The sequence below is a fragment of the Portunus trituberculatus genome, chromosome 50 (assembly GCF_017591435.1).
Source record: "Portunus trituberculatus isolate SZX2019 chromosome 50, ASM1759143v1, whole genome shotgun sequence".
NCBI classification, from domain to species: domain Eukaryota; kingdom Metazoa; phylum Arthropoda; class Malacostraca; order Decapoda; family Portunidae; genus Portunus; species Portunus trituberculatus.
The window spans coordinates 19,736,175-19,751,174 of NC_059304.1; the positions used below are offsets into that span (position 1 = coordinate 19,736,175).

Below are 15,000 nucleotides of genomic sequence, written 5' to 3' on the forward strand. Positions count from 1 at the left end.
GAAATTAAGGGCTGAGTGTGGCACAGAAGCAGCCAACCAGCCAACCAGCCAGCCAGCCAGCCAGCGAGCCATCGAGCCAGCAAGCCACTCCCCCTTCGCTGCAACAGTTGGCCGCCGCATCACCTCCCGCCCGCATGGTCCCTGCAAGCTGCCCCGTCAAGTGGTCTAATTTATATCGCTACCTTCCTTCGTTTCTTCGTTAGCTTGTGTTGTGTTGTGTTGCGTTGTGTTGTTTGAGGTATATACGTATCTTGTTTGTTTGGTTTTTGATGTTTTTTTTTGTTTTGTTTTTGTTTCTCTCTCTTCGAAGTTTTGTTTGTATTTTTTCTTTTCATGTTTTCTGTTTCTTCTTTTTTCATATCTTCATCTCTTCTTCCCATTCTTTTTTTTAGTTTCTCGAAAAAATTCTCTCTCACTCCTGTAATATTTTTCTTCAACGCGTTTTCCTCTCTCTTATCATGTAGTTTGTTCTTTGAAATATTGTTAGTTTTTTTTTTCTCTCTCTCTCTCTGCCGTTGTTGCAATTAGACGTTGTGTGTGTGTGTGTGTGTGTGTGTGTGTGTGTGTGTGTGTGTGTGTGTGTGAAGAGTGTCTACGTAAGGAATTTGTGTTTTTAGAATAGTGTATAATTAGAATGTGTTATTTTTGCATGTTCTACTACTATTACTACTACTACTGCTACTGCTACTGCTACTGCTACTGCTACTGCTACTGCTACTACTACTACTACTACTACTACTACTACTACTACTACTACTACTACTACTACTACTACTATTCTACTATTACTACTACTACTACTACTACTACTACTACTACTACTACTACTACTACTACTACTACTACTACTACTACTACTACTACTACTACTACTACTACTACTACTACTACTTCTCGGTGGTATGAACAGTGGCGTGTGTTTAGCGCAGAGGCAAGTAACAAGTAATGGCCAGAGTGACTGACTGACTGACTGACTGACTGACTGACTGACTGACTGACTGACTGACTGACTGACCACCTAACAACTCTATTACTGAGAATCTATATGATTACTGAGTCTCGCATTCTCAAACACTTTGGTTTCTCCCCACGAGTATCTTCAAAGGCCACAAATGTGACTACTCGGCTTCTCAAGAGTGTTTCTCCTGGTATTATTGTGTGAATTTAGTTGATGTCTTACTATAATCGTCAAAAGACACTTAAAAACCCGTATTACTTCATCTAAAGTCTTTGGAAATTGAGATGCAGCTAAGCATGTTTTAGAATATGGAGTCAAGACCATTTTAGAGTCTCTTCTTGCCGTGTCTTGCTTCTCACGTCTTCAGCCCTTACTACTCCATCCTTACTGGTACACATACGCGAGGGGCACCAGCCTTTGCAATTCCTTCTATGGCATGTGGAAGTGATGGCCTGCTGTGGAAGTGCGGGATGATGAAAGATGCTGGTAATAGTAGTTTTAACCTTTTCAGTACCATGACGCGTTTTTCATATTCATTCTGCATACATTCGGTGATTTTGTACAACTTCAGAAACTTATGTGGGGATTAAATTAGTGAAGACTCTGGCCATTAATCTTCTGACCTCCATAGACCCTTCCTAATGTTAATAAAATCGTCTAATCATACCCAAACTCGGGGTAGAAATGTGACTCAGTACTGAAGGGGTAAGAGGGTAAATAAAGATGGTGATGGTGATGGTGGTGATGCAGGTAACAATATTCTTCAGTGATTTTGATTTTTGTCGTACTGTTTTTTCTTTCTTATTTTTCCCTTTGCTAAACAAAAAAAAAAAAAATGAAGTTGTTAGATTTGTATATGTACATTTTAGGAGCATAAGATCATGAACAAAATAAGGGAAGCTGCAAGAAGCCATCAGGCCTGTATGAAACACCCCTTCCTACATCCATCTATCCATAAATTTACCTTAATTATTTCAAACCTCCCTCTTGACACATTTATGCTGCCACTACCACGACAAGTACACCTGATGCCTTCCTTTACGCCTTCCCTTACGTTCAGCGCAAATCAATACCCAGCGTACATGAAGGCGCCAAGCAGAGTGTCTCAAAGCACCGGGTCATTGGCATGCAGAGGACGGCGGAGTGAGGAGCCAGTGCCAGGTACAGGGTGGCACTCACAGCTCCTCGTCTGGCTGGATTCGCGCCTTAACGTAAGATTCATAGCGCTGGGTAACAAGTCCTCCGCGTAATGAGAAACTGAATTGTGATGTGTTTTTGCTTTTTCCTACTTTTATCGTCTTTTGCGTGACTCTTGCGTGTTGCCAGGGCCGCTTTGGTGAAGAGCGCTACACGTACGGCGTTAGTAGTCGCTTTCGCTATGTCCTGGCGAGGGAAGGCGCCCGGGAGTGTCGCATACCGAGCGGTAGTGGTGCGCTGCTGGCTTTCTCTCCCCTCAGGTTAGCAGTCAGCCGCGACACAAAGGAACGGTAAGGAAGAACAAAGCAGCGAAGTACTTCATTGTCATTACGAGGATGTATTTTTTTTTTTTTTATGAGCTACAGTATCTGATCGGGATTCAGAGATGTGTGATACTAAAGGTGAAGGTTCCTCCCCATCTGCCTTTCCTCGTAAGGACAAATATACTCTTAAGGGAAGCCGTGGGAAGCCATCAGGCCTACAAGTGGCAGTCACTTTCTTTATATGTAAGTTGGGAAAAATGACCAAGAGCAACGAAAAAAAAAATCAATAAAAAAAAGGCCCACTTGTTTGCCAGTTCCCTTACACATCCAACACATCCAACAGCGTTAACCAAAAGACGGATAAATGTCTTGAAACTTCCCTCTTAAATGAAGTCAAGTCATAGGAATCTGGAAACGTACTTATTTTGTCCACTGTAAAGTTATGTGTAGTTGATGCTGACTGTGATGGCGCGTTGTGCGTTACTCATCACACTGAACACTGTTTTCTTGGCGATCTTTCAAACTTTTCATGAAGACTTTGTACTAACAAGCTGATCACTGAGTCAACAACCTCACTCCTGACTCATGGTGTGCTTCTCATCACCGCCAGTGTTAACCTTCACAACCTTTGCCATTGTCAGGAAACTCAGCGGCAGAAAAAATAGTCGCTCTCTTTTTCTGTCATCGTCAGGAAAAAAATAAAGAAAAGAAAAATGGAGTATGTATCTTTATCACCGCCAGATCAGCCCAATTAGCGTCTCACATTTGTTAGGACATAACGGAGCCATCACGCGCCGTCACGTCTTCTATCGCCCCGCTGCAGGAGGGGCGGCACGTGGGACAGGAATGCACATGCGTACCTCCTGTTCAAATCTTCCTCTTTGCCTTCCGAATAATGATTAAAAATCGCTTTGGTCTCACCACGACTATTTTGAAAGGCCACAGAGATAATTGGCCAAGTTATTAAAGTTGTTTTACTGGTTAATATAGAAATGTGGTTAATCTGTCACTAGAACCATGGAAACGCCCTTGAAAACCCTTATGATCCTTTTGAAAGAAGTGGAAATGCGTTCAAATTCCACTACAAACGTTCCAATTCCACTATAATCTTAATTAATGCACTCAAAACCCACTATAAGAGCTCGGATCCTACTCCCAGCGCTCAGATCTCGCTTTGAATCGTATTCCATCCTGTCTTTCATCGTCTCGATGTGTAAATGTACTACGGATGTAAACTTGTGAACGTGTAATCCTTGGATGTAATCATGGAATCTTTTATATAAACTGGTATGTAAACTTTGAAATTTAAATGAAACTTGTAAACTGGTGTATATAAACGCATGAAAACGTGAAGAGTTGCTGTTTAAACTCATAAATTTTTGTGTATTGTCCTAACTTAACGATAAAACATGTAAACTTGACGATAAACTTGTATACTGAGCGTGGACAGGATTCGAACCCGTGTGAGAGACTCGGACCCCAAAGCACGCATGGTTCCATTGTGTATTGTCCTAACTTAACGATAAAATATGTAAACTTGACGATAAACTTGTATATGAACTTGTAAACTTGCCTTCCTACTTCCCCACAATACCGTCCAGGAAGTTACCCTCTCTTCTCTACTCTCCCTTCAACTCCGCCATCACCGCCGCGCCATCACCGCCGCCCGCCGCCGCCCATCACCACGGGACTCTTCCCTTCTTGATTCGGGTTTTCCCTAATCAACTTTTTTCCCTTCTCTTTATCATAATGCTGCTTTGTCTGTATTCTTAAGCTTTCTGAAGCCTGTATTAAGTGCTTCCAGAGGCTTCGTCAATACTTAGGTGTGTTCCAGTCCCGTCACTTCATCTGCTGTGTTCTCATGTGTTGTGGATTCTCATTAGCATTGTTTCCAGACACCTGAGCAATGATTAGTATTCGTGTTCCAGTCTCTCCTCATTTCGCCATCCGTTCTCATTGAAATCTTGGATATTAAGTCTTTCGCTGATATTTGGCGCACCTTTCCTCTGTCATTAACCATTTTGAGACATTTATTCTTGTTTTCCAGTCACCTCCAAACGTTATACAGACTAGAAATTGCAAGATCTATTAGTATTTTTCCTCTTTATTTCTTGTACTTGCTTAGAAAGAGTTCATAAATTGTTCTTAGTGCTGTGAAGTGTTGCTTGCCGAAGTGAAAGGGTTAAAAATTGCATCCTCGGGTCACGTCAAGGATTACTCAGGTTCTGATTGGTTTGCAGTGCCTTCGCTACCTCCGCCCTTTTTTTTTTTTAAACATATTTCTATTCCCTTACGAGTGTTATTTCTATTGCAGTATTTACTTTCTTCCCTCTCTGATACTCTATTTTTTTTTTTAACGGAGGGTGTTACTGCGCTTGTGTAATGGGACCGATCGCGATCTGCTATGTAGGTGCCTTCAACCGCCAGATGGGTTAATTATTTCACAGCAAGTTGTCAACTGGAACGTACTTTTCTGCACGTTTTGTAAATATTAAATGGTTTAATAAAATAGTTATAATCTTTCTAAGAATGTACTCATGGCGTATAAGCTAAAAAAGTGGAAATGTTTATATATATGTCGAGCGCTCTTCTTTACCATCTCCATTTCTGGGACAAAAAATAGAAAAGATCATTAATAGGTAAAGCGTAGTTTTAATGCCTTTTTCTTTCCATAAAAATTAATATGAATTATATTCATACAGAAAATCACAACAATTAATAGTCTTAAGAAATTAACAGTATAGAGGATATTGTCTGACATGCACCGAGATTGTTCTATCGAAACGTAAACAAATCTAGCGTGTTAAGAGCCATCGCCACACTCGCTACACAACGACTTCACTATGGATAATACTATGGATATTAGTGAGGATGAACTTAGAAAATGGACAGTGCCAACTCTGAGAAACTTTCTGAGATCAAAAGGTATACCAAGTTTGCTTGTTGTGATTCAGTTAGGAAAATTCGGTTTCGGTAATGTTGGCCAGGTTATTTCGGCACAGACTCCAAAATAATTTTTTTTATAAATGCTACTCAGTGATATTTGCTCTACGCTTTTTGAGTGGAGCATTATCCTATGCAGAAACTCTGACAATTTTGTGATAAGGTATATATGTACTATTAGACTTACAAAAAATATTTTGATGGGACACTGGTACATCCATACTTTGCACAATTAGGAACATATATTTGCATATTTTTATGTCATTTTCAATCACACACATAGATAAATAACCAAACGTTTATATTATGAGGTATGTAGGCATGAATATCAGTATATATATTTTTTTAATAGGGCTTCCACAAGAGCGACAGTTCGGCGCGATAGGCAGGACCAACTTGTGAATTAAACCAGCTGGCGAACAATGAAAACTACACAGATAGCGATTGGTGCCATTAAATGCGTGTGTCTCCTAATGTAAGAATAGAGGGAGTTACGCGTAGTTACAGGTAGACTATGGAAACTGTCCCACCGATAAACAAAAGAAAAAAAATGGTAATGGAAAAAAAAACCCAGAAAAGAACTTGATAATTTTATGAAGGCGAGATGAGTGACGAAAGGAGTGAATGAAAGGGTGATGGGCGACTCAGTACGTCAGGAAGGTGATGAAAGGAGTGACGGGCGTTGTGTGTATTACTGAAGAACAAAACGACACACCGGGACTCCTGAAGGTGAGGGAGAAAGGAAGGAAGTGTAAAGGGGTGATGGGGAGAAGGGGGATGTCGGTGCGAAGGGCGGCGCGTGATGGATGTCCAATAAATCACTGTTCCTAGAAACTTTTAATTGGATTGACTATTTGGGTGACGAGGGATGGGGGGAGGTGACAAGAGGGAACCAGGGGAGGGGTGACGAGGGGAAGATTGGGGAGGGTTGGGGATGACAAGAGGGGACCAAGGGACGGGTAACGAGGGGAGGAATACTTTGAGATGGATTGGTGGAGGTGGAGGGAAAATTACTTGTATAAATTGGAGGATATAAATTGTGGCCGGGAGAAGGAAGGGAGATCTGAGAAGGGACTTGTTTTTTGGGAGATTAGAAATGATGTATACTTGATGGCTGTGGTGGTAGTACCAGCAATAGTAGTGGTAGTAATAGTAGTGATAGTAGTAACTGAAGTAGTAGTAATAAAAATAATGATGCTCTACTACTACTGCTGCTACTGCTGCTGCTACTGCTATTGCTGTTGTTGTTGCTGTCGCTATAGCTATAGCTATAGCTATTGCTACTACTGCTACTACTACTACTACTACTACTACTACTACTACTACTACTACTGCTGCTGCTGCTGCTGCTGCTGCTGCTGCTGCTACTGCTTCTGCTTCTGCTGCTGCTACTGCTACTGCTGCCATTACTACTATTTTACTACTACCATTACTGCTACTACTTCTGCTACTGCTACTGCTACCGCTACTGCTACTACTACTTTTACTGTTACTGTTACTGTTACTGTTACTACTACCATTACTACTACTACTACTTCTACTACTACTACTACTACTACTACTACTACTACTACTACTGATAACAATGATAATAATACTAACAACAACAACAACAACAAGCACAACACTAACAACAAGCACCACTCCTGCATCGTTTTCCTCGTGACGGTAAAGGTTACGCATTCCTGTGGCGGCGAGAATCTTTTGTTTGTGTCCCGAGTCATTTTGAAACGGACGCCAGAGTAGAACAGTTACACACACACACACACACACACACACACACACACACACACACACACACACACACACACACACGCACGAACACATGTCTACTCGTCCTTTTACCTCCTACACACGTTCTTTGGTCATTGTCCTACCTAACCTGACGTACCTGTGTGCGGACGCCTTCTCTTCTATACATTTCTAGGTTTGCTTCGTGTCTTGACCTTCTATACACGTTTCAGTCATTGTATCTTACCTAGCCTAATATCTTTTACCTATATATCTTTACGTCCTCTGTTCTCATGTCTTCATTTTTACTGTTTATTGCATTCGTATCTGTTTCTTTTTCTATTCTGTCTTTTCCGTCCTGTCTTCATTCTGAGCGTCACGTCTCCGTCTGCGCCTCCGTCAGACACTCACCCGCGTACAGCATGAAGAAGAGGAATTTGAGGGGCATCAGGTCCGAGGAGAGGAGGTTGACCTTGATGTCCCGGAGGAGTTTTTCCCACATGATGGCGGCTTGAGGAGGGCGACGAGGGAAAGAAGGAGAACCAGGAGGAGGAAGAGGAGGAGGATCAGGAGGAAGCCCCCTGGTTGCGGTGCGGGCGTCGGCGGCGGCGTCTCGTGGCTTTTATAGGTGGCGTCTTCACACGGTCACTTGGCGTCCCCTTTCGGCGTGACGTGGTGGCTCCAGGGCTTGTATCCTTCCATAGGGGACACCCGCAGACTGTCACACACCGCCACACGCCACGACGATGCTCACTCACACCTCCCTCACCGTCCCCGCCTTGTCAGAACACACATACACACACACACAGGCACACACACACGCATACACCACTTAGGTTGTTTGGTTGCTTTTTGTGTGTTCTGCAAACGCGCGCGCGGTTAGTCACTACACCGCGGTTGGCGGAGGGTGGTGCGGGTGGCGGAAGGCGCGCGCGGTGCGGGTGTGTCGACGGGCGGACCGCGAGTGTGTGCGCACCGCCGTGCCCGCGTGGTGGAGAGGGTGGCACCTGTGTTCTGTGATGCCCAGCACCCCCCACACTCCCCCCCATAACTATCCTTCCTGCCCCTCCCCCTCTCCCCCTCCCACCCTGATGTCCTCCCTCCGTTCTTACCGCCCACTCCTCCCCGTTAGTCTCCCTCCCAACGCCATCCTCTCGCGTCCTCCCGCCATCAGTCGCCCCACATACTCGCTCCTCCCGCTGTCCATCGTTCAGGGTTACAGATTCTCGCTCCTCCTGCTCCTCCCGTTCTGGAGGACAATTATTTCAGCGTGAGTCGTTGTGACTGCCGCCCTGCCCCCGTGAGGTGCCTGGCGTGGCGTGTGTCTTGCGTGAGGCAGCGGGAGGGGCAGACGTGAAGTGATCTGAATGTGAGCAGAGGGAGTGTCATTGGGGGGTGCGGGGTGGGGGTGTTGTCATGCCAGGTGGCGAGTCTTGTCTCTGAAGGATGTCTGGTGGTGGGGTGGTGGGGTGGGGGGAATGGGAGATGCGATGGGATGACACTTGTAAAGAATGGCACACCTCCTTTGAGATATTCATGACTTGGCTTAGTTTAAATTGCCTTACCTTACCTTAATCAACTTGGCTTACCTTAATTTGCCTTATATTATCTTATCTTACCTTGTCTTGCCTATACTTTACCTTATCTTACGTTACCTTGCCCTGCCTTACCTTGCCTTACCTTACTTTAATTTAGCTTACATAGGTTTGCCTTATTTTACCTTACCTTCCCTAACTTAACCTTACATTACCTTACCTTACCTTACCTTACCTTACCTTGTCCTATATTTTTTGACTAACTCTCTCAGCTCTGTTCGGGGACTGGCACCTCATTGGGCCCTTTTCTTTTTTTTTTTTTCTTTTTTTCTAAATTGGAATGTTTGTTGCTCTTGGCTGGTGCTCCTCCTTCTTGAAAAAATGCTTCTGTCTTAATTAATCTTATTTTACCTTACCTTACCTTACTTTATCTTACATAACATTGCTTTCCCTTCCCATCCTTTACATTCGCTTCCATTCCCTTCCCTTTTTTTCCTTTTCTTCCCTTCCCTTTCGTTCTGTCCCTTCTCTTCACTTCCCTTCCTTTCCCTTCCATTCCTTTCCTTTCCTTCCTTCCTTCCCTTCCCTTCCCTTCTCTTCCCTTCCCTTCCTCCCTTTCCTTTCCTTCCCTTCCCTTCTTTTCTCTTACAGCTATCCTTCTCTTCCTTCCTGCCCTTCACCTTTCCTTACATCACTTCACCTCACCCAGTTACCAATAGAGTCACCACACTGCAACCTTACCTGACCTGACCTGACCTCACCTCACCTCACCTCACCTCACCTCACATCACCTCACCAATCAAGTTACCTGCGCGACCATACACACTTGGGGCGCCATTCACTTGTCTCTTTCTCACACGCCATCATCATGGAGTCTCCACCAGCTTTCCGTGGACAGCGCAAGCTCACAAACACACGCGTCGCTGCGGAATAGCAATCACCGCATCAGGCCTTGTGCAGCAGCCCCCCCGTGCCACGTGATGACTAGAAAGTTAGCGTTTTCAATATGAATGCAAACCACTTTTGTTTTGATGAAGTAGGTTCCGGAATCCGTCAGGCTGGAGAAGCAGGGCGAGGAGGAGGAGGAGGAGGAGGAGGAGGAGGAGGAGGAGGAGGAGGAGGAGGAGGAGGAGGAAGAGGAGGAGGACGAGGAGAAAGAGAAGAAAGAGAAGAAGAAATTAGTAATGAGGGAGATAAGATAGCACAGGAGAAGGCATAGGAGTAGTAGAAGTAGTAGTAGTAATAGTAGTAGTAGTAGTAGTAGTAGTAGTAGTAGTAGTAGTAGTAGTAGTAGTAGTAGTAGTAGTAGTAGCAGCAGTAGTAGTAGTAGTAGTAGTAGTAGTAGTAGTAGTAGTAGTAATGGTAGTAGTAGTAGTAGTAGTGATAATAGTGATAACAGTTGTATTATTATTATTATTATTATTATTATTATTATTATTATTATTATTATTATTATTATTATTATTATTATTATTATTATTATTATTATTATTATTATTATTATTATTATTATTATTGGTGGTGGTGGTGGTGGTGCAGCAGCAGCAGTGGTGGTGGCAGCAGTGCAGTGGCAGTGGTGGTGGTGGTGGTGGTGGTGGTGGTAAGCAATGATAATAATGGTGCAACAGTTGCAGCAGTGGTGGTGGTGGTGACAACGGTTGTGGTGGTGGTGGTGGTGGTGGTGGTGCAGTGGCAGCAGCAGCAGTGCAGTGGTGGTGTTGATGGTGCAACAGTTGTGGCAGTGGTGGTGGCAGTGGTGGTGGTGGTGGTGGTGGTGGTGGCAGTGGTGGTGGTGGTGGTGGCGGTGGTGGTGGTGGCAGCAGTGGTGGTGGTGGCAGCAGTGGTGGCAGCAGCAGTAACAGCAGTAGTAATAGTGATGTAATGGTGATAACAGTTGCAGTAGCAGCAGTAATGGTAGTGGTGATAACAGCAGCAGTAGCAGTGGTGGTGGTGGTAGTGGCAGCAGTGGTGTTGATGGTGATAACAGGTTGCAGCAGCAGCAGTAGTGGTGCAGTGCAGTAGCAGCAGCAGCAGCAGCAGCAGCAGCAGCAGTAGTAGTAGCAGCAGCAGCAGTAGTAGTGGTGGCAGCAGTGGTGGTGGTAGTAGTGGTGGTAGTAGCAGTGGTAGTAGTAGTAATAATAGTAGTAGTAGTAATAATGATAATAATAATAGTGATAACAGTTGTAGTAGTAGTAGTAGTAGTAGTGATAACAGTTGTAGTAGTAGTAGTAGTAGTAGTAGTAGTAGTGTTGGATAAGTGGATTAGGGCCGAAACGGGAAGTTAATCTCAGTAAACCGACCATTACGTCATCAGAATTATGACTCGTGTGTAGGATAAAGGATAGGAAAGAGTGAGGATAGGGTGAAGAAAGGGTGGAGCAAGGGTGAGGATAGAGTGACGATAGGGTCAAGAAATGGTGAGGAGAGGGTGAGAATAGAGAGAGGAAAGGGTGAGGGAGGACATGGTATAAAAAATAGGGTGAAAAAAATAGTGAGGACAGGGCGAGGATAGGGTGAGAGGGGGGGGATAGAAGTGAAGGGATGTTGCAAGTCACCCCCAGCAACACCCAAGCATCTCCACGCAACACATTACCAAATCCAGACACGCGGCGCCCACATGCAGCTCCTCACGTCCCACCCATCACCACCATCACCACCACCATCACCACCACCATCACCACGCCAATCACCACGCCACACCAGGAGTATCTTTACGTCTCCCACTGGACTGTTGTTCGTTCCTGCCACGTGTTCAGAGTCAAAGAGAGGTGATTTGGACACACACACACACACACACACACACACACACACACACACACACACACACACTCTCTCTCTCTCTCTCTCTCTCTCTCTCTCGGTAATGGATGGTGACTGTTTTGGTAATGATTGGTGACTGTTTGGTAATGGATGGTGACTGTTTGACTGAATGGTGACTGTTTGATTGGATGGTGACTGTTTAACTGAATGGTGACTGTTTGATTGGATGGTGACTGTTTGACTGGATGGTGACTGTTTGACTGGATGGTGACTGTTTGACTGGATGGTGACTGTTTGATTGGATGGTGACTGTTTGACTGGATGGTGACTGTTTGATTGGATGGTGACTGTTTGACTGAATGGTGACTGTTTGATTAAATGGTGACTGTTTGACTGAATGGTGACTGTTTGATTGGATGGTGACTGTTTGACTGGATGGTGACTGTTTGATTGAATGGTGACTGTTTGACTGAATGGTGACTGTTTGATTGGATGGTGACTGTTTGACTGGATGGTGACTGTTTGACTGGATGGTGACTGTTTGACTGGATGGTGACTGTTTGATTGAATGGTGACTGTTTGACTGAATGGTGACTGTTTGACTGGATGGTGACTGTTTGATTGAATGGTGACTGTTTGACTGAATGGTGACTGTTTGATTGGATGGTGACTGTTTGACTGGATGGTGACTGTTTGACTGAATGGTGACTGTTTGACTGGATGGTGACTGTTTGACTGGATGGTGACTGTTTGACTGGATGGTGACTGTTTGACTGGATGGTGACTGTTTGATTGAATGGTGACTGTTTGACTGAATGGTGACTGTTTGACTGAATGGTGACTGTTTGACTGGATGGTGACTGTTTGGCTGGATGGTGACTGTTTGATTGGATGGTGACTGTTTGAATGGATGGTGACTGTTTGATTGAATGGTGACTGTTTGACTACATGATGACTGTTTGACTGGATGGTGACTGTTTGACTGAATGGTGACTGTTTGGCTGGATGGTGACTGTTTGATTGAATGGTGACTGTTTGACTACATGATGACTGTTTGACTGGATGGTGACTGTTTGATTGGATAGTGACTGTTTGATTAGATGGTGACTGTTTGACTGGATGGTGACTGTTTGACTGAATGGTGACTGTTTGACTGGATGGTGACTGTTTGACTGGATGGTGACTGTTTGACTGGATGGTGACTGTTTGACTGGATGGTGACTGTTTGACTGGATGGTGATGATACGTAAGTAGAAACAAACTCTGCCCTCAATATTCTGGATCTGTTTTATGACTTTGTTGAGTTTTTATTAATTTATTAATTCATTTATTCATTTATTCATTTATCTATTTATTGTGTTTTGATATACTAACGTGTATATTCTTCTTCCTTCTTCCCTTTACATGTTATCCACACATAGCGAGTAATTCAAAACGCCTTTATTTATTCAGTCATTCACTCAATTTGACCTTGTATCAATATTTCATTTAGCTATTTGCTCACTCACTTATTTTATCCATGTGCTCGTGTGAACTATAAATATAAGTAGCCAGAACTGTGCAACGCTTCCTCACAGTTCAGTCTGGCTCCGTGTTGCGTCTTCATTACTCACAGCATTCTTCTTCTTGGCCTTGCTTTGGGAATTTTCCTTCATCTCCTCCCCCTGCGGCAGAACAGAGAGAGAGAGAGAGAGAGAGAGAGAGAGAGAGAGAGAGAGAGAGAGAGAGAGAGAGAGAGAGAGAGAGAGAGATTTTATCCTTTTCTCTTACTCATCTTTCTCTTTACTCAATTTCCTTACTCATTTCTTCCGATTCATCTTTTTATTTTTTTATTTATCTTCCTTCCTACTCCTCCTCTCCTTAACCTGTGGCACCTTTACCTCGCCAGCACACCTGTCACCTGATTAGCTCCCTCACCTGTGCTAATGGGAGTGAGTGCCCCCCAACAGTCTCTCTCTCTCTCTCTCTCACCTGTTCATTACCTCGCTCTCCCCACCTGTGGCCACCCTTTCACCTGTCTGCCTGCTGCCTTTCATCGTCATTTTTTTTTTTTGCTTTTTATATCTTTTTATTTTTCCTTTTTTTTCACTTTGACCTTCTTGTCTTGTTTGTTTACTGTTTATCTCTTCTCGTTTGTCTTTTGTCTTTATTCATTTGTTTATTTACGGTTTTCTTTTGCTTATTCTTTTTTTTCCAAACTGCTTTTTGACATGTCTAGTTTGTTTCGTGTTTGTTTTTTCTTGTTTATCTGTTTATTTTTTTAGTTGTTTTTTTGGGATTTGTCTTTTAAGTTATTTATTTTCTTTTACCTTATTTTCATCTTCTTGTCTAAATTGTGCTCTGTTTATATAAATTTTTACTCTACCTTCATTTATTTTATTAGATTATTCACTTTTAGACTGTGTGTGTGTGTGTGTGTGTGTGTGTGTGTGTGTGTGTGTGTGTGTGTGTGTGTGTGTGTGTGTGTGTGTGTTTATAATTTAAATGTTGTACTATACACAAAGCCTCCAATAAATTCATTTATGAGCAATTAAAAAACAAATAGGAAACAGGCTTTAGTTTAGTCAACCTTTATTTATTCTATTTAATTATTGACTTTCAGACTGTGTGTGTGTGTGTGTGTGTGTGTGTGTGTGTGTGAAGGAGTTACTGGTTTTGATTTATTTTATCTATTTACCTCCTTGTTTATGTGGTGTGTTTATACTTATCATCATTATCTACTTCTATTATGTCTCTGATCTCTCTTGTATTGGTATCCTCTTTTGTGTTCGTGTCTCTTCTTCCTTCTTCAATTCTAAACTCAAGCTCAGGTTTTGACATACATGTGTTATAGTATTCTGAAATCTTCCTTCTTTCCTTTGATTTCATTTCATTATTTTTTGGGTCAATTTTGTTTTTCTCTCACTGTGTGTGTGTGTGTGTGTGTGTGTGTGTGTGTGTGTGTGTGTGTGTGAAAATGAAGGAAGAATGAAATTTGTAACGTGGAGGAGGAGGAGAAGGAGGAGAAGGAGGAGGAGGAAGAGAATACAAAGGAATACAAAGCAACAGACAGCAACAGACCTACTGGGCCTAACGAGGCTGTCTGTGTGCCTATGCTACCACTACAGATGCTATAAGTTAGAGGCTGAAGGACATCAGGGTTCAAGGAAGAAGAAAAAGGCCACAGGGAGAGAAAGTCAAAGATGTGATAGGAAAGATTGAAGGAGAAGTGACACTATCTAGTACAGTAACTGCAAAAAAAAAAAAAGATATCTTATGAAGGCGCAAAGTACGTCATTTGAGGGGTTAATGTGAAGTGAATGTCCAACCTTTTAAAGGAGGAGGAGGAGGAGGACGGGGAGGAGGAGAATTAATAGATGGACAATCATTGAGAGATAACTTAGAGGAGGGGAGGAGAAGACAGTGAAGCAATCCTCCTCCTCCTTATCTTATCGTAAAACCTTGCTTATCGAAACACACTGAGGAAGATCAGAAACAGGAGGATGAGGAGGAGGAGGAGAACGAAAAAGAATTGCATTTTGGAAGAGGTAAAGGAACAAGAGAAGAAGAAAAAGAATAATAATAATAAGAAGAAGATATTGATTGATGATAGCTGTAGCATTAATTGACTTGA

At 43.1% G+C, this 15,000-nt stretch overlaps 1 protein-coding gene across 1 annotated transcript in view; it reads right to left on the bottom strand.

Annotated features, from left to right (window-relative positions):
- The window catches only part of LOC123499607, a 22,751-nt gene extending 14,673 nt beyond the window's left edge, over positions 1-8,078 (bottom strand). The window contains exon 1 of the mRNA XM_045247887.1: positions 7,504-8,078. Within this exon, the coding sequence (XP_045103822.1) occupies positions 7,504-7,594 (91 nt within the window). The 5' untranslated portion in view covers positions 7,595-8,078. The remainder of the gene's footprint in view (positions 1-7,503) is intronic.
- Between the last annotated feature and the right edge of the window lie 6,922 nt (positions 8,079-15,000).